Genomic DNA, 19014 nt, shown 5'->3' with positions numbered 1-19014 from the left:
CAAGGATTCTGGAGTGGGTTGCCATACCCTCCTCCACAGTATCTTCTTGACCCAAGGATTGAACCCCTGTCTCCTGCATCTCCTGCACTTGCAGATGGATTCTTTACTCACTGAGCCACCTGGGAAGCCCAAATGTTATGTATATTTCACCACAATTAACAAAAGAGCATATTGAAAAACGAAAAGAAGAAAAAGAGCTATCAAACCGTGAAAAGACACGGAGATACCTTAAGTGCACATTTGCTTCATAAAAGAAGGCAGTCAGAAAACACTGTATACCATATGACTCCAACCATAGGACATTCTGCTACCAGCCTCCTCTGTCCATGGGACTTCCCAGGGAAGAATACTGGGTTGCCATTTCCTTCTCCAACAGAGATGGTAAAATCTCAGTAGTTGCCAGGAGGTTGGATAGAGGGAGAAACAGGTGGAGCCCAGGGGATTTTTAGGGCAATGAAACTCTTCTGTACAATACTGGGTGGATAGTCATCATTATTTTTCAAAAGTCATAGAACTGCACAACACCAAGAGTGAGACCCACTCTAAATAATGGGCTTTAACTAATAATGCATCAGTCTTGTTGTTGTTCAGTAGCTCAGTTGTGTCCAACTCTTTGTGACCCCATGGACTACAGCACGCCAGGCTTCCCTGTTCTCTACTATCTCCCAGAGTTTGCTCAAACTCACGTCCATTGAGGATCAGTCTTATTTCATTCTTTAGCACAGCTGCACCACACTCCTGCAAGATGTTAATAACTGAGGAAACTGGCGGGGAGGAATAGGGGAATTGGGCAGGTATATGGAAACTCTGTATTCATTTCTCAGTATTTCTGTAAACCTAGAACTATAAAGCAAAGGGTTATTAATTTTTACAAAACGCATAGGCCACCCCAGCTACCAAGGACCAAGTCCAGCTTGGTACCAGGGCCCAAGACCACGTGACCTGGTGGTCTTAGCCCACCCACACTGTGTCCTGTGCCTGGGACGCCCCTACCTACTCCTGAGGTCTCCTCCATCCTGGGCTGGACTCCCCAGCAATATTCACGACCTCTGGCCCCTGGAGGCAGGCAGGTATTTAGGTAAGATTTTTGTTTGTAAGTTTTGTACCCTTTTTTTTTTCCTTAAGCCACACCACATACCCTGTGGGATCTGTTACCTGTCCAGGGATTGAACCTGGGTCCCCGGCAGTGGAAGCCTAGAGTCCTAACAAGTGAACCTCCAGGAAATTCTTTGTCTTTTTTTAAATTTTTATTTTATTTTATTTATGTATTTCTTTTTGCCTACACTGTGTCTTCATTGCTGCCTGTGGGCTTTCTCTAGTTGCACTGAGCAGAGGCTACTCTCTAGTTGCGGTGCATGGGCTTCTTATTGTGGTGGCTTCTTTGTTTCTGAGCACAGGCTTTAGGGTGCACGGGCTTCAGCATGCAGGCTCAGTAGTTATGGCTCATGGGCCCTGGAGTGTGGGTTTGGTAGTTGTGGCACTTGGGCTTAGTTGCACCGACATGTGAGGACCAGGGATCAAACCCATGTCCACTGCATTTGCAGGCAGATTCCTATCTACTACGCCACCAAGGAAGTCCCCCAGGTTTTTTTTTTATATATATATATATTACAGTTGATGTATAATATTATATAAGTTACAGGTGTACAATATAGTGATTCATGATTTTTAAATGTTATACTTCATTATAAATTATTGGCTTTGTTTCCCATGCATGTGAGTTCAGTCACTCAGTCGTATCCAATGTTTTACAACTCATAGACTGCAGCCTGTCATGCTCCTTTGTCCACGGAATTTTCCAGGCAAGAATACTGGAGTGGGTTCCCGTTTCCTACTCCAGGGAATCTTCCCGACCCAGGGATCGAACCCATGTCTCCTGCATCTCAGGCATTGGCAGGTGGATTCTTTACCACTGCACCACCTGTTCAATATACCCTTGTAGCTTATTTTATACTGGTTGTACTTCTTACTCCGCTACCGTTATGTTGCCACTTACCCCATCCCTCTCCACACTGGTAATCACTGGTAACTACTAGTTCCCCAAGCAGTGATTGAATCCATGCCCTCTTCAGTGGAAGCATGGAGTCATAACTGCTGAACAGGTAGGAAAGTCTCTAGTTTGTTCTCTATTGATAAGATGTGTGAGTGTGTGAGGAACCCAAGTGCCACAGAGGGTGGACAAGAGCTAGATTTCATTTAAGTCCTCTTTTGAGTCGATTTATCTTTGTCCAAGTTGCTCTGGATTCACCAGAATGAGCTGATACCCTTTTCCTTAAAGGGGGCTGAGGACAAGAGACTAGGAAATAAGGAATGATAAACAACAGTTTAAAAGCTATAGCTTCCAGAATCCCCTGGCAGTCCAGTGGTTAGGACTCTGTGCTTCCACTGCAGGGGGCACAGGTTTGATCCCTGGTTGGGGAACTAAGATCCCACATGCAGTGAGGCATGGCTAAATACATAAATTTCAAGTTCCAGCTTCACTCAAGTTTTCATGGGAACACTTACAAGGCTTTGTTGTTCAGTCACTCAGTCATGTCTGACCCTGTGACTCCATCAACTGCAGCACACCAGGCTTCCCTGTCCTTCACCATCTCCCTGAGTTTGCTCAAACTCATGTCCATTGAGTCAGTGATATCATCCAACCATCTCATCCTCTGAGGTCCCCTTCTTCTCTTGCCTAATTTTCTCTCAATAGGATTCAGTGTGTAATAATTTATTATGAATTCATAATTAAAAACCTATTTGTGAGCGTCCCAGGTGGCTCAGTGGTAAAGAATTTGCCTGCCAGTGCAGAATTCATGGGTTCAATCCCCGATCCACATGCTGGAGCGACTGAGCCCTGCTCCCCAACTACTGAAGCCCATGCTCCACCACAAGAGAAGTCACCACAGTGAGAAGCCTGCGCACTGCAACTACAGAGGCGTCTCCTCTCGTCACAAGTAGAGAAAAAGCCCACACAGAAACTGCAGACCCAGCACAGCCAAAAATAAATTTAATTAAAAAATAAATATTTGTAGGCATAAGATTCCTTTTTCTGTGCTTAGTCGCTCAGTCATGTCTGATGCTTTGCAACTCCCTGGACTGTAGCCCGCCAGGCTCCTCTGTCTATGGGGATTCTCCAGGGAAGAATACCGGAGTGGGTTGCCATGCCCTCCTCTAGGGGATCTTTCCAACCTAGGGATTAAACCCAGGTCTCCTGCATTGCAGGCGGATTCTTTACCATCTGAGCCACCAGGGAAGTTCTTGTTCTGAGCCCTTAATAAATACATTCTGAAAAAAATTGGTCAGTATTTCTGGAACAGGCGCTATCTTCCCTAAAGTGCCCTGACAACACAGGGTAAAAGCAAGGCAGGCTGCACACACCTGGGAAGGCAGGTCCACCTGCTGCCTTCAACAGCCACTTAACATGGTCACTATATAAAGGGGAGGGGGGCCTCAGACCCAAGGATCCCAAGCCACCTCCCTCCTGCCGGGCCCCTGATTTCTCATCCAACCAGACACAAGCATCCTTGGGTCAGGGACATGGGCATTGCCATCCCGGGAAATCAGACTTGGGTCTGCTTTTCCTCCCTGCTCCCCACCCCCCACCCCCCAACGCCAAGCTCAGCTCTACAGATGGCAGGTCCAGCTGACTCTTCAGTTAGCTTCTTTGGGGCTGAAATTCTGGACAAGCCCCATAAATGCTGAACTACAACCCCATATACACCCTGATTATACCCTGACCCATCTATCCTCCCCCACTCCTTCCAGGGACAACATCCAGTCATGAAACCCTGCTTTTTAATCCAAAGGAAACAAGTCCAACTTAATTTCTCCCACCAGTGGTTTCCCTATAACCCTGTGTGTGTGTGTGTGTGTGTGTGTGTGTGTGTGTGTGTGTGTGTGTGTGTGTGTTAATTGCTCAGTCATGTCCAACTCTTTGCAACCCCCTGGACTGTAGCCCACCAGGCTCTTCTGTCCATGGGATTCTCCAGGCAAGAATGCTGGAGTGGATTGTCATTTCCTTCTCCATCCCCAGGAGATCTTCCCAATCCAGGGATTGAACCCGTCTCCTGCACTGCAGGCAGATTCTTTACCATCTGATCCACGGGGGAAGCTTACCTGATCAACCCTAGTTGGAGGCAAAGACCGGGTCTACTCTAGTGCAGTAACCATGGGTCAGGATGCAGAGGAAAGGACTGGTGGAGCCCTGGTGAGACAGAAGAGGTTCTGGCACCTTCTGATGGGCATCTCACGCCACAACTCGTCCTGAGCCTTTCCGTGGCATCTGCTATAATCTGCCCGCAAAAGCAGCTCCAAAGATACCTTTTACAATAGGTGAGCGGATACACAAATGGTGGCACATCCAGACAATGGCATACAGTGGACGATAAAAATAAATGAGCTGTGGGGGAGGGATGTATTGGGAGTTTTGGATAAGTAGATGCAAACTACCATACATAGAATGGATAAACAATAAGGTCCTACTATATAGAACTTTCCTGGTGGCTCGGTTGGTAAAGAATCTGCCTGCAATGTGGGAGACGTGGGTTCGAACCCTGGGTTGGGAAGATTGCCTGGAGGTATCTATATCTCTATCTGTATGTACACACATACATATTTTTTTGGCCATACCCCATGCTTGCAGAATCTTAGTTTCCCGACCAGGGATTGAACCTGGGCCTATGGCAGTGGAGACATGGAGTCCTAACTACTGGACTGCCAGGGAATTCCCTCCCTGCTTTTAATTTTTTTTTTTTTTTTTTAGATCAACATTTTACACTTTATAATACACTCACAAATTTTCACACAAATTTCATGTTTACAAGTACAAAAAGGCAAAGAACCTCAAAGAATCGAAGTTACTGTATCATCGATTACATTCAGTAGAGTTAATACTGTTGTCCTCGTTCTTCATCTTCTAAATCCAGAAGGGAACCGTGAATCCATCCCCATGTGGACTCCGCTTTCAGAATTTGGAGACTGGGTGTAGTTCTGCACACGTTTGGGTTTCGACAGAGCTGAGCTGAGATTCCATTGTGTTCCAGGCCAAATCAGCCAGAAGAAAGTCATCCACGGCTCTCTGAGTTTCATTGCTGGTGAAGAATAAGCTCCCCAGAGTTTTGAAGCCAGAATTCATGGTCTGTGTTTCAGCACTGTTCAGCTGAACTTTGTTTTCCAGGGCAGGCAGGTTTTTAGCAGTGGAGACCCTGTCAGTCTGAGTATCTGTGTCAGATGAATCAGTACTCAAGGAAAAGCTGGAATATTTCAGGATACTTCCCAGTGGCCGACAAGGGCTACTGCCTAAAAAGAAGTTCGGGTCCATCTGTGTCTGCGTGTCAAAGATTTCAAGGCCTAAGAAGCTAGAATTTCCCCTACAACTGTAAGCCTGGGTAGAGTGATCTGCAAGGAAGAAGTCAGTTTGGGTTTCGATGTCCGGTGATTCCAAGACTGGCTCAGTGGTCATGGTGCTAAGCTCACTCTCCTCGGTTTGCATCTGGATATTTGAGGCTGAAAAGAACTCTTCGATATCAAAATCAATTGCAGGATTCTGGGTTGAGCCAGATAGGAGCCGGGTGTCAGGTCCACTATTTGTGTCAGACAAAAGATGACGATTGTCCAGGGTCTGACCAGGCAGGTTACTTGACAAGATGTTTTCTAGATCACTTAATAAATCCATGGTCGAGGTCTGATTATCTGTCATGTTCTGTGCTGAAAGCATACTATTCGGTGTACTGAAGTTTACAATTAGTGCGGACTTCTCAATATCTTGAGTTAAAGTTTTAGGGTGGTTCTGAGGTAACAAGTCATGAGTTACAATCTCTGCTACTAAGCCGCTGCTTATAATATTGTCTGTAGACACACCATATGATGAATGGACACTCTCAGTAATGTCTCTACACATTACAGCTTGGTCCACCTGTACTCGGTCTTCTGCTGGACATTGCATTCCACTGGTCTGAGTTTCTCTGGAGATCCCACCTGGCTGGAAACTGGCATCTATAAATGCATCAGTCTGAGCAGTGATAGATAAGGTTACCTTAGAGCTGGGCAAAAAAGTCTGAGTTTGAACACTAATGGGAAGGGAAAACTGGAAACCAAATGCCAAATCAGTTTGTGAACAGGATGGCATAAATTGTGGTGTGGTGTGGGACAGGTCTGTCTGTACATTGATTGAAGAAATGCTGTTCTTCTGACATGTGTTCCCAAGTTCTTGTAACGGGTTAAATGGACTTTTACCCAAGTTCACTTGAACACCTGTGCTAATCGGCTCAACAGCAACAGGATTTACAACTTTTAAAAGAGGGAGGCTCTCCTTGAGAGAGCAGGCCTCTGAAACTAGGCCGAGGATCAAGGTTCCAATGGACAAGGCAAGTACGTGCACGGTACCGCAGGCACAGCCCTGATGGTCGACACCCAACACCACAGGCTGGGCCGAGGAGTTGGCTGTAGGCACAAAGACAGGCACAGGAGAAAACTGCATGATGGGGAGTTTAACCAAAGCCACTTTGGGCTTTGGTAAAAACAACATCTGAGGGTACCTTTGAACTGCTGGGAGAGTCTGCTGTTTGGCATTAGAGCTGCAAGAGTCTTCAAAAGAAGCCACCAGCTTTATTTCTGAAGTTTTCTAGTTCTGGAGCGTCTGGTCGTGGAATTGCTTGGTTGCTCAGTGATTCAACAGTCTTACTGGACAGCTTCTGGTTGTGCAGGCAGTTTTCCATTTTCCTTTCCTTAGTAGGTGGATCCCTGTGTTCTGCAGGGATCTCATGGCCAGTTCGGTAGATGTGGGACTGTAACACAGTCCTGCTGGCACAGGGACAGCCACACGTGCCCTGGAAGGTCTCGCCACAATCCTCTGCGTGTCTTTTCAGGTCCCGCTGAACCGCTGCACTTACTCCACTTATGCTTCTTTTCAGCATGCATTTTCATCAAGTGCTGTTTGACGAAAGAAAATTGAGAAAATGGTCTGTCAGGGCCTCCAGGGCATCCTTCAATTGGACCACAGTAGAATTTTGGTACAGTTTTCAAATCTCTTCTTATTGTTGGATTCACTATGCCATCCTGCAGGCGGTGGTGGCCCGAGCAGGTGCATGTTGAGCACGGGGCTGTTGGGCAGGATCTCGCTGCAGCTGCGCACCATGCACGGCCCGGGACAGCTCGCTCACTGGCGGCTGGATAGGCTCCCCGGCGACACCGAACCTGTGGGCTGCTGCCTCACCACCGTGGGTCGGGGCTGGCTGCCTCTCAGCCGCCGGGGGGGACCCCACGGACCCGAGGCGGCGGCGGCACCCTTGCGGCCGCTGGGACAGCCGGGGCACCCGAGAGCCACGGTATCCGCCTCCACTGCCTCAGAGGCCGCCATGGCCCTCGCACCGCAGCCGGAGCCCTGTTTTTAAATTTTGAGCTTTTTAAGCTTACATGCTTTTACTGGTTAGGACCTGCACTTGCCGGTGCCGGGTGACACCTGTCCCTGGTCACCTTCCCCTGCCTGGTGACAAGACGCTCCTCCTCCACGCCTGGCCTTCAGGTGTATGGGCTCAGTGCTGCCCCTGACCTCTGACCTGGCCCCCATTGTGAGGTGGAAAGGCAGCGACCCCTCAGTTCTGCCTGCTGCCCACATCCACTCTGTTTCATGTCTGTAGGTGTTCGGAGGCCCCTGCGTCTCTGACCTGCTCTGACCCTCGCCTGCCCTGTTCCATCTCTTCTGCCCTGTCCCTGGGTGCATTTCCATCAAGGAGACACAGCTCGAGCAGCGAGAGGTCTGATGGGTAAAAGCATTGCCTCGTCTCTTGTAGATTCTTTGGGGACAGAGGCCCCTGGGTGGGGGGCCAGGAAGACGCCATCCTTCCTGGCAGAGGTGATGCTGAGCCCCCAGTACTGAACAACAGCCAGGATTTGCAGTCCCCTCCTGGCTCCAAGGAGGGAGTGGGCTGCAGCCAGAGGTGCCTGTGTGTGTCCCTGTGGGGAGTCTCAGAGCTTCCACACCTGACCCAGAGGAGAGCATGAAGGAGGGGAGAGAGGATGCAGGAGGAGGTGGAGGAGACGGATGGAAGATGGAGGCAGAGGACAAAAGAGTACAGGAGGATGGATATAGAGGGAGGAGGTGTGAATAGGACAGAGGAGGTGAGACAGGAAGAGGCGGAAGTGCAGGAAACATAAAGAGGGAAGAGGAGAGGGAGGTTGGCAGGAAACAGGAGTGGGAGGAGGAAGGGTGGCTGAGGTGGATGGTGAGGTGAAGGCCTGGGGGTGGGGGACGTGTGGAGAATGAAGGAGGGTGAAGCGAGGGGCTGGCCGAGGACTGTATAGCAGCTGATGGAGGGGTAGGGAGGATGGAGAAGCGATGGAAGCTGAGGGGAAGAGGTGGGGGGATGCAGGAGGAGGGAGGGGTGTGGATGGAGGAGGATGCGGGGGAGAAGGGCAGAGCTTTGGCATCTCCAGAGCCCGGTGGTTCCAAGCCTGTGCTCGTGTCCTGGATCCCAGAGGCGTCCTGTCTGTCCTGCCCCAGATCAGGCAAGCTGGCCGCATGAGTTCTTATGGCCTGTGGGCTGGTGGGTGGGGACACAGGGCCTCACCCCGTGCAGTGCGCTGTCCCGTCTTCTCCATGTGTCACCAGCGCTACACTCTCCAGCCATGTTCTTGATGGTTTTCTGTGCGAGTCCAGGAACCGAGGCCCTTTCCCCCTTGACCCTGTTCAGACTTGTGGACTGAAGGGTGGTCTCAGCAGCACAGAGAGGCTGCCTGAGGTTAAATATGTCATTCTTTTCCCAAACCAACACCCTTCTGATCAGCTGGTGTGTTGCCTGAGCCGATTCACCAGCCAGAATCAGCTGTGAGTTAGGTCCATTATGAAGTGTGTCTCTTCCTAGTGCCCCGGCCCCCAATCCTTGCTCTGCCTCCGGAGAGGGGCCATCCTGCGTGGGGGGAGGGGGACCAGCGGTGGGGGGGGGGCCAGAGGTGAGGGGGGCGTGGTCCCAGGAAGAGCCCCGTAGGCAGGAGCTCAGGGCTGCCGCCCTAGAACATGAGAGCCCCTGGTTGTGTTTTAATCTCTCTCACTACCACTTTCAGGGCTCCTGGGGTGAATCCGGCTCAAAGAGCTTTCTCTTAAATTCACACATCATCCACTTTAGCTCGAGTAGACCATTCAGAGGTCTTTATTTTACAGACTCCTGCTACCATCACCACTACGTCCACCTGTCACCACCTCGTAAAAAAAGCCTATCCATCAGCAGATACCCACCCCTCACCCATCCCCCAGCCCTGGGGACCCCCGATCCAGTTTCTGTCTCTATGGACTTGGCGATGCTGGACACTTCAGATCAATGGAATCATACAATATATGGTCTCTTGTGCCTGATTTCGTTCACCCATCCACAGTGTAGCTAGGGTCACCATTTCCTGCTCGCAGTACAGGAGAGTTCCAATCTTTCCACATCCTGTTATTGGGAATAAAGTTTCCATGGGTGAGAAGTGGTGTGCCCTGTGGTCTTGATTTGCATCTCCCTGATGGCTGATGAGGTTGGGCAGCTCCCATGAGCCTGTTGGCCTTGTTTTCTAAAGCTGGGGGGACTTTGGAGAAAGGTCTACCCCTGTCCTGAAGTCTAGAAGTGGAAGTATTAGGTGTGGATACAAGCCATGATCGCCAAGGGAGATCCCACCCACTAAGGGGGCACTAATGTCTGATTTCTCCCCCTATGACCAGGAAGCTGCCAACAGGGAGCCAACTTCCACTTGTTGGGTCCCTGAAGCTCTTTAGGGCACCGGAACACATGGATTTTGTCTTGCAGCATCCAACATGGAGAAGCTGGAGACCCTACTAGCCTTGGAACAAGAAGAAATTATAACAAAATATGAGCAGGTGAGACCCCAGCAGGGATCATAGACAAGAGCAGGTGCACCCAGGCAGGATCTGAGCCAAGGACAGGCAGTTGAGACCTGGCAGGGATCCTAGCCAGGTAGAACTGTTATCATCACCCATCAGAAAAGGTACATTCCCCAAGTGGGAATCACTGCAGCCCAGGTGAGCATCCTAGCCCACAGAAGCAGGTATGTCCCAGGAGGAATCAGTGCCAAAGATAAGCAGGGGAGGGCAGGCTGAGATCCCCAGGTAGACCAGGGAAGGCCACGTAAGGATAATTACAAGTAGGAGCAGGTACAGCTCAGGCGGGGAGCACAGTCAGCACGCAGCAGGTGAGGCCCAGGTGGGCCATGACAGCCCACACCGCCAGTAGGAACAGGCATGTCTCTGGTGGAACCATAGCCAAGGAGAAGCAGGTGAGGCCCAGGTGGGGCCCATTGCCAGGTGTGCACAGGTACAGCCCAGTGGGAACCATGGGCAGCAAGAGCACTCACATTCCAGGTAGGGGTCATAGCCAAGGCTGAGCAGAGTGAGCCAGAGTGGACATCCTCCCCAGGACAAGCGGGTATGGCTTGGGGGGGGTCCACCGCAAATGGGACCGAGTGGCCCAGGCAGGATCCTAGCCAGGTACTAGCAGGTGAGGCCCAGGCAGATCCCACTGAATCAGGTGGGCCTGGTGCTGTGCCCCTGGGATGCAGGGTGGGGAGTTGTCCTGCCTTGCCTTTACTGGCATCTCTTGGCCCCCTATGGCTTTTGGCCATGCAAGGTCTCCAGAGGAACCAGGGTAGGATGCAGAGCTCTCACTGTAGAGAGTTGCAAATAGGCTAGGTTCCTTGCTGTGAGTCATTGGGATGCCCCTCTTTCCCATCCTGGGGGTGGGTTCCCATTGGCAGATAGACCTCTCTGGAGGCGGGACCTCTGGTGGCCATGGCAGGCCACGGCGCTGATGCATCCAAGAGCAGAGGTGGGCTCCGGGTGGGTCCTCCACGCACGTCTGGCTCTTGAAGAAGGTGGGCTACTTCCAGGGCATGAACGAGGTTGTGGCCATCCTACTGATGTTCCTGAATGAGGATGACACCTTCTGGAGGTTGTTCCAGCTGATGACTGATGAGAAGCACGCCATGCGTGGTAGGTGCCTGCCAAGGACTACTGGGCAAGCCTCAGGATCTGGGGTCTCTTTGCAGGAGGGCTGGTTGGAACCCTGGCCCAGGCTACCTCCCCATCAGCAAAGGGCACTGGCTCCCCACGCTGCCCTCTGGGCCATGGAGCCCTGGCCCTCAGTCTCGCGGCTTAATCTCCTGGACTGAGACTTGGGGGTTGAGGGAGGTGGGTGGGGCCTTCTGGGCCTCCAGCTGGGTCAGTACCTCACACCTTGTTTCTCTTGCCTTCCAATCAGGAAAACTCACCTAGTCTCAGCACCCACGGCCTCAGTATCTGCAGCCTTAGCACTCACTCAGTGAGGGTAAGACCCCATGCGTGCTGTACCAGCAGGAGGAGGGAGGTGGTCACGGGTGCAGCCGGGGTTCCCTGCTGCTCCACACTCCAGAGCCATCGAAGTGTCCTTGGTCTGTGGAGGGTCTGTGCCTGTCCTGGGGGCCCTTGAGTTCACGCCCATTCAGGCCACCCTAGGGAGCTGGCAGCTAGAACACCGCCACCATGTCCTATTTTCTAGCAAAAAGCCCAGGACCTCTGGCGAGCCGACAAGTGAGTGAAGAAGCTGAGGAGTTGGCAAAAATACCAGGGCAGCAAGAAGGTACAAAGCTGAGTATCCTGACCCTGCTGGGCGCTGGCCTTTGGGCCCCACAAGGCTCGGGAGACTCTGATGCCATGGCGGCAGCTAGCCCAGCCCAGGACCCCACAGGGAGGGAGCAGTCGGGGCTATTCTCCACTCCCAGTTTTGGGAAGATCAGGCCCAGCTCTAGGAAGACCCTGCCCCTCAGCAGCATCTTCCACAGGCCTCTCGCTCCGTCTCCTCCCCGTCGTGGTGCCCGCATCTGTCTCAGGGCTGCTTCGCCCCCACAGATGTGCCGAAGGGTGTCCATGGGCATCCCTCCACCAGTGCGAGGGCAGGCCTGGTCTCTGCTCTTGGACCTGGAGAAGGTGAAGGCGGAGAACATCAGGAAATATCAGGTACGGCCGGTCCACCTGAGCAGGAGCAACAGGCCAGGCCATCAGGAGCTTGGCGGGCTGCCCCTGGGGACCCCTGGCCATGAGTGGGGGATGGAGGTGTCGGGCTGTGGGGCTCCACGGTCCTCCTGGGCGGTTTTCAGAGTCAGGGTGTTGGGAGCCCGAGCCCGCTGAGTCGGGCTGGTGCCAAAAGAGAAGTAGGTGACTATCAGAAGGAAAGGCAGCGAACTGAAGTCTCTCGTCATGCCGCGCCCTCTCGCCTCGCCACGCCCACCCCATCCCGCCCCCTTCTCGCCCCGCCCCGCCTGTTACCGCCTAAGGGCAGCGACACTCCAGAGGGTGTTAGGAAGCAGAGGCCCAGCCGCCCACCCCGCCTCCCCCGCATCTGGGAGCCGCCTCCCGGGACCAGGCTCAGGGCCTGGAGGGAGCTGTCACTTGGGAGGCCCCTGGGGGAGGCGGAGGAAGAGTCCAGAGGGCCTGGACGTTACCTTGTTAACGATCGGGGTTCTGGGCCTTGGACGGGGGCGTCACTCGTGAGCCCCGCTGGCTTCAGAAACAAGTGGAATGAGGTTTCTGCAGAAAAGAGCTCCGGTCCCTCTGGCCGCGCAGCGCCCGCCCCGTCGCGGCAGTTGTGGCGGTTGGTCCAGCAGGTCAGGGCCTCCTGACGTTGGCCCCACCCACAGCGCATAAAGGAGCAGGCCCGGCGGTGCTGTCCTGACGTCAAGCACATTGACGTAGACATCAACCGCACCTTCAGGAATAACTTCTTCTGGGAGCGATACGAAATCAAGTGGGTCCTCAGGTTCCCGGCGGGGAGGCTGTGGACCTGGGTCTGGAGCTGGGATGGCAGGGGGTCGATCCCCGCCCGTTCTGGCTGTACCGGCTGAGTCTCGAGGGGGCGCGAGTAGACACGTTAGGAGCCTGGGCAGAGGTGGAGGGCACGCGGCGGGTGGAGGTTGGGGGAGGGGAGAGTGGGACGGGGCACCCGCAGGAGGGGAGGGGCTCTAGGCGGCAGAGACCTGGCTGGACAGGAGCTCAGATGGACTGAATTCGGGTTAGAGGGGTCAAAATGACGCCCCATCTTGATGGTGTTACTTACATATTTCTACTTCTACAGTTTCTGTCATTTGTAAAAATAGATTGGTGAACCCCAGATTCCATCACTTAGGGACCCAGTCCCATCCCATCTCCTGCGTTCACCACATCCTTGACCAGCACATGCCTTTCACAGCAGATCCAAGACCTCTAGCCTCACCCCATCCCTAGGCTCTTAGTATGCTTTGTTTTGGCCATGCCATGTGGCTTATGGGAGCTTAGTGCCCTGACCAAGGAGCAAACCCATGCCCCTTGTGGTGGAAGAACAAAGAACAGACTCTTAACCCCTTGTCAGCCAAGGAAACCCCCCACCCAACCCACCGCCACTAGTATGCATTTTAAAAACAAGGATTCTTGGGAATTCCCTGGCAGTTCAGTAGTTAGGACTCCACACTCTCATTGCAGAGGGCCCAGGTTGCATCCCTGTCAGGGAACTAAGATCTCACAAGCCAAGCAGTGGGGCAAAAAGAAAAAAAGAAGCAGGATTCTTTTCTTACACGTGACCCTGAGCCTGTTGCTACACCTGAAGCATTTACTATAATCCCCTAGTAAGCCCCCAGGGATCACATCTCCCAACACGTCATGCTTTCTGAACAGGCTGTTCCAATCCAAGTAACTGGGAGTGGGTTGAAGACACTGACAGCCAGGGAAAATGTATGGGCATGCAAGAGAGAGGGTCCTGCCACGACCGATTCAGGTTGCAGGCAACTGGCCTGCAGATCAAGCTCACTCTGGACCAAGAGACACTCTTCAGAGCCCCCACCCCAGAGAGAAGAGGGGTCTGGCCACAGCGGGGCTGAGAGCAACAAAGCAGGAGTGGGCTGTGCTGCCCGAGTGGTGACCCCAGGCCCCTCACACTCCTCTCACAGTGAGATGTCTCTACTGAGGGGCCCTGCCGGTCCCAAAGCAGAGTGGCTCCAGGACTCCTTGGCTTTGGGGGTTCATTTCTTAAACATACTTGCTCTGTCGTGAGGCTCTGTCAGACAATATAAAACTAAGAGCATTGGCGTGAAAGAAGCCCCCTGTGTCCCTTTCCCCAGGCAGCAGGCCCTGTTCCACGTGCTGGTGGCCTACTCCATGTATGACACTGAGAATATCTGTGTGCCCAGGCCCTGCCCATTCCAGTGGGTCTTCCTGATGGTCAGGAGTCAGGAGCATCCAGGAGCAGAGGTGGGAGTATCAGGAGGGGGCAGAGGTGGCTTCCAGGTGGGTCCTCGACACACATCTGGCTCTTGCAGGAGGTGGGCTACTGCCAGGGCATGAACGGGGTCGCGGCTGTCCTACTGATGTTCCTGAACGAAGAGGAGGCCTTCTGGACGCTGGTGCAGCTGATGGCTGACGACAAGCACACCATGGGCGGTAGGTGCCTGCCGAGGACTGCTGGGCAAGCCTCAGGATCTGGGGTCTCTTTGCAGGGGGGCTGGTGGGGACCCCTGCCCAGGACAGCTCCCCATCAGCAAAGGGCACTGTCTCCCCACGCTGCCCTCTGGGCCATGGAGCCTCGGCCCTCAGTCCCGGCCTAATATAGGCCACTCTCCCTTCCTTCCCTGCTGGTCCTTCTGCCTCAAGCCTGCCATCCACCAGGCACCCTGCAAGCCCACGGCCAGATGAAGCCCAGGCAGCAGCACCACCTCCTCTGCCCCCAGCCTGGTTGCAGAGGCCAGGAGATGGCCAGGCGCACACCCTGCATCTCCCCTGGGGGCCACACTCCCTGCCCCTCCATACCAGGCCCACCATCCCCCACTGTGGCTGCTGTGGGGATGGTATGCCGGGGCCAGATGCCTGCCCACCCCTCTGCCCAGGGCGCCAGCTGAGCTGGGCATCCAGGAGCAGGGCCTCTGCCCTGGCCTCACAGGCTGTCCTGCCCGGAAAGAGCATGTCCAGCCAGGGCTCAAGAGGGGTCACCACCAGGGGCTCCTGTGGTGGTACACTCCACTCTGGGTGAGGCTCTGACTTGTGGGGGTCTGGGGGCTCCTCAGGCTTCTTCATCCCTGGACTCCTGAAATTGCTAAGATTCCAGGCCCATCACAAGCACATTCTTGGCAGAGCCCTCCTCAAGTTGAAGGGACATGTGGTGAGTACAACTGTCGCCCCACCCAGAGGTGCTGTCCCATGGCCACTGCGGGGACTTGGCTTCCCTCAGGCTTCATTCGCCTTCTCCTGGGGGCGGCCAGGGGTGAGCTCGGGCTGAGCAGGCCCATGGACAGCATGTCCACCTGGCCCCTGAGGGTGGCTGCACAGGGCCTCGAAATAGGGAGGTTTCCAGCAGAGCAGGCAGGCCCTGAGCACCCCATGCCCTGCTTTAGAGCAGATGTCTGCAGGGATTTACACACCCATGTGGTTCATGCAGTGCTTCATCAACCAGGTAAGGCTGCCCAGGGACGCTGAGTTCCAAGGCTTCCCTGTCCCCCACTCCTGATGCCCAGGGAGGGACAAACCCCACCCTCAGATATGCCAAGACCCTCCTGAGGAGCCCTGAGGGGCAGCCCAGAGCCCTCCTGGTGGGGTCTCAGGGCACCTTGAAGTCCCAGGGACCCACCGCTTCCACCTGGCTCCCTTCAGGAAGGGTGGGTCAACCTGGGGTGCAGCTGAGCCATCATCATGATCTGCTGCGGTGTCCCCACCAAGAGGGTTAGCTGGTGTGCTGTCAGGCCCTAAGGACCCTGAGAGGCCTGGTGGGAGTACCTTTGTCCACCCAGATGAGCAGCTCTGGGACCTTGTCTGATGAACGGTGGGACTACAGGGACCAGAGGCAGATGGGGCTTCCAACCTTGTGCTGGGAGCCCCTGTCCCCTGCTCTACCAGCCCCTCCCATTCCCACTGTCCCCACAGAGCCCCCCCACTTTCCGCTGACCCTGAGGCTCTGGGATGCCTACATCCTGGAGGGTGAGCATGTGCTCACGGCCATGGCCTACACCGTCCTCAAGGTACACAGGAGGAAGTAGGCCTGAGCGTGGAGCGCAGGCTGCGGAGAAGGGAGTTCTGGCCACACAAAGGTGGTCAGGGTGCCCTGTGGTGAGTGCCCCTGGCCGGGGCACTCCCTGGGGCTCTCTCGGGACAGATGGACCACCAGGTGTGGCGCACAGAGGGACACAGCCGCCCCTCCCCCTACAGGAGGAACCCCAGGATGGGGGGCTGAGCATTCCCTGTGGGTCCCCCAGTGACCTGACAGCACCCCTACCCCTGGAACACCTCCTGAAGCTGCCCCTGGAAGGCCTGCAGGAGTCCCTACAGGACATGCTGTCTGGGGCCTGGGCCCTGGAGGATGACGCAGTGCTCAGGCATCTGCAGGACTCCATGGCTGAGCTACCTAGGATGAAGAATGACCTACCCCTGCCCAGGTGGGTACAGCCCCTGTCTCCTCCTGAGTCACCCTCTCAGGCAGTACGGGGTGGGCGAGCCCTGGGCCTTCCCCTCACCCCCGGGCCATTTGCTCTTCTGGGCGGCCACCACAGAGGCCAGAGGGTGGCGGCCTAGAGGGCTGTTCTCAAAGCTGGGCTGGTTCTGCCATGCCTGGCCCCATGGGCCCACCTTGTGCAGACTGAAAGTCCTGGAGGAGAAGCTAAGCCTGTCTATTCACTTACAGCTAAACCTGAGGAATTCCCCAGGCGGCCCTTGGGCCTGGAGTGACTGGCCCCGGACCCCAGGCCTCTCCTGACCCCTCCCAGCTTCAGGACACACCCTGGAGAGGAAGGGCTGGCCCTCCGTGGCCCACCTGAGCAGCCCGGGCCTTCACCTGGCCAGGCCATCCCAAATGCCAGGGAGCAGCCCCCTTAGGGGGCCACAGCTGCAGGCCTGGCTCTGGGGGCCCTGGAGGCTCCAAGTCTGGCCTGCCTGCCCTCCTGCCCCCAGGACAGCCCTCAGGATTGCCTGTGGTCACGGGGATACAATTCCCTCCTAAACTCCCAGTGATCTTTGAGGCCACAGGCAGGTGGCCCCCAGACCTTGGCTTTGAGCCGGAATGCTGGGTCCCCTCCCCTTCAGCCCCTGCCTGGGCCACCCCCAGGGCCACCTGACAGGCCTGACCCTGTGACCCCACTGAGGCCCCAGCAACCAGGTCCACCCAGCCTGCTGAAGACAGTGCAGCTGGGCCCAGGACACCCTTCATGCCCTGAGACAGCTGCAGCCAGCATCCCTCCCATGAGAGTGACCAGCACAGCCATGATGGAGCCAGGACAGCACCCCAAGAGCTGCGCCAAGGCCCCACACGTCTGCATGACCCCCTGAGCTCTATGTCTACAGGGAGCCTGGATGTTTGGGGGCCTCCAGAGGACGAGATGACTGTGAACACAGGGACCCCGAGGCCCCCAGAAGCTGGCAACATGCCCTGCTTTTTCATGCTGAGCTTCTTGGAGGATGGGCCCTACCCCCACCCCCCTGTAGCACAAGTCCCTGACTCCGAAGGGCCTGAATTGGGGCCCCAGAAGGGCAGAGGCTGTGTGAGCAGCCCCCAGCCTGGACTGTGACTAAAGGGGCTGCCCCGGCCAGTCAGAAACTCTGGCTCAAGGCAAGGCGAGCCCTCTTGGAGCTGTATGTGGTCTCCTGCAGCCTGAGCATGCCCCACGAGGTCCCTTCGGTGACCTGAGGAGCTTCTGGGAGCAACAGGCCACCTCCACCCTCACACGCGGGGCAGGGCTAGAGCAGAGGGTGCTGCTGTTTGGGCTGACTCGACACACTGTGTCCAAGTCAGTGACTGCCTTTTGGGGCCCCTAAATCTCAGCAAATACAACCCCACCTGGGGTCCAACTGGGTTCCCTGCCCCCCAGCCATTTGCTTTGAAGATCTCCCTCAAGGGACGGACAAACTTTAGTTCCAGTTTCCCCCCTTACTGATTAAAGGTTAATACATTTTCGTGCATTAAGTGCTAGACTGGCTGGTTCTTGTAGCACCCAGACATTTCCGAAGGATGCTCTCAGGTCCCCCAGAGGCAAAGGGGGCACCAGCCGGAAAACTGAGGTTCCCAGCTGCCTGGTGGGAGGCCACAGGCACTGCAGACTCCAAGCTTCAGCCAAACCCCAGGATCAAGACCACTGGATAATTGACTGTGACTCAGCCTGCGCCCGGTGGGCCAGGACTGGGCTCAAAGAGAGCAACTGCTGGCGGGTAGGGAGCATCAGTTCATGACAGTCTGTGCAAACTGTGTCGGCAGTCACTCTGGCTACCAACCTGGACTGGCCAGGCTCCAGTGGCACTTCCTCTCTTCCCTGCCGCCTCCTCCCCACACCCACCTCGTGTACCTCCTCCCACATCACACTGGACACCTCTATGCCGCTCCACACCTGTCAGGGGCACAGCACCTGAGCTCAGGCAGCCTAGGGCCCCCTCCTCGGGTAGGCTCCGCGTGTGTGCCCCGTGCTGCTGGATCTCACGCCCCAGTGTGTGGAAGGAAGAGGGCCCAGCTCATGGGGAACACTGCCTCCGCCTTGAGCAGAATCCCAGACCCTTCCCCCTTCCCCCCACAAATGGGGAGCTGGGCCCCGCTTGTCTTGGGCTCCAGGGGCACCCCACTGGAGTATGTGTCCTCAGCAGCCCTCCCACTGCCCACTGAGGGGTCAGGGCTGACCAGAACCTTGGGACGCTCCGGGGGCACATGGGCCAGGGCCAAAGGGTCACCGCTCCCGCTTGATTCAGGGCAGCTCTCTCTGGGGACCTCCACCTCCCCCAGGAGCTGTTGTCGGCCCAGACCTGGGTCCTGGCCTCCCTCGCTGCTCCTGCCTCCCGGGGAGACTCACAGCTTGAGGGGCTGCTGGCACAGGAATCGCAGTGGGTTCCAGGGGGTCTCTTAGCTGGAGCCAGAGGTAGAGCAGCTGCCCTGGGTGGAGGGAGAAGGGGCAGTGAGGGTGGTACAGGGCCCTGGCTGGACGGGGGACAGGGAGGGGGGCTTCCACCTGGTGCATCTGGGCCAACACATCACTGCAGGGGACGCTGCAGTTTTGGGTGAGGTTCTGGCCTGCTGA

General features: G+C 55.3%; 1 protein-coding gene, 1 long non-coding RNA gene and 1 pseudogene across 15 annotated transcripts in view; 1 reads left to right on the top strand and 2 right to left on the bottom strand.

Moving 5' to 3' along the window:
* Nucleotides 1-17914, top strand: part of LOC145509529 (USP6 N-terminal-like protein) — a 44440-nt gene extending 26526 nt beyond the window's left edge. Inside the window, exons 1-11 of one of the 13 annotated variants that reach the window (XM_081498372.1) lie at nucleotides 7623-7739; nucleotides 9765-9835; nucleotides 10861-10963; nucleotides 11232-11297; nucleotides 11508-11588; nucleotides 11858-11965; nucleotides 14296-14416; nucleotides 15037-15131; nucleotides 15369-15422; nucleotides 16259-16398; nucleotides 16644-17914. In XM_081498372.1, the coding sequence (XP_081354498.1) occupies nucleotides 11858-11965; nucleotides 14296-14416; nucleotides 15037-15131; nucleotides 15369-15422; nucleotides 16259-16398; nucleotides 16644-16647 (522 nt within the window). In that variant the 5' untranslated portion in view covers nucleotides 7623-7739; nucleotides 9765-9835; nucleotides 10861-10963; nucleotides 11232-11297; nucleotides 11508-11588 and the 3' untranslated portion in view covers nucleotides 16648-17914. Of the gene's footprint in view, nucleotides 1-7622; nucleotides 8104-9764; nucleotides 9836-10860; nucleotides 10964-11231; nucleotides 11298-11491; nucleotides 11966-14295; nucleotides 14417-15036; nucleotides 15132-15363; nucleotides 15423-16118; nucleotides 16399-16643 lie in introns of those variants that run through there. The other 12 variants (XM_081498366.1, XM_081498368.1, XM_081498367.1 and 9 more) reach the window with 12 other exon arrangements.
* Nucleotides 4782-7513, bottom strand: LOC145509528 (ATM interactor pseudogene; annotated as a pseudogene). The gene has a single exon (XR_014056139.1). The product of XR_014056139.1 is annotated as an ATM interactor pseudogene (transcript).
* On the bottom strand, nucleotides 9103-12896 carry LOC145509530 (uncharacterized). Its single transcript, XR_014056143.1, has 2 exons — nucleotides 12451-12896; nucleotides 9103-11926 (listed from the first exon to the last, which is right to left on the bottom strand). It is a non-coding gene; the product is annotated as an uncharacterized LOC145509530 (long non-coding RNA).
* Nucleotides 17915-19014: the final 1100 nt, after the last annotated feature.

This window comes from Giraffa tippelskirchi, chromosome 6, assembly GCF_054371585.1.
Source record: "Giraffa tippelskirchi isolate mGirTip1 chromosome 6, T2T-mGirTip1v1.2.pri, whole genome shotgun sequence".
In the NCBI taxonomy this organism is placed as follows: Eukaryota; Metazoa; Chordata; class Mammalia; order Artiodactyla; family Giraffidae; genus Giraffa; species Giraffa tippelskirchi.
The sequence above is the reverse complement of the archived record's forward strand: the minus strand, read 5'-3'. Positions and strand labels throughout refer to the sequence as shown.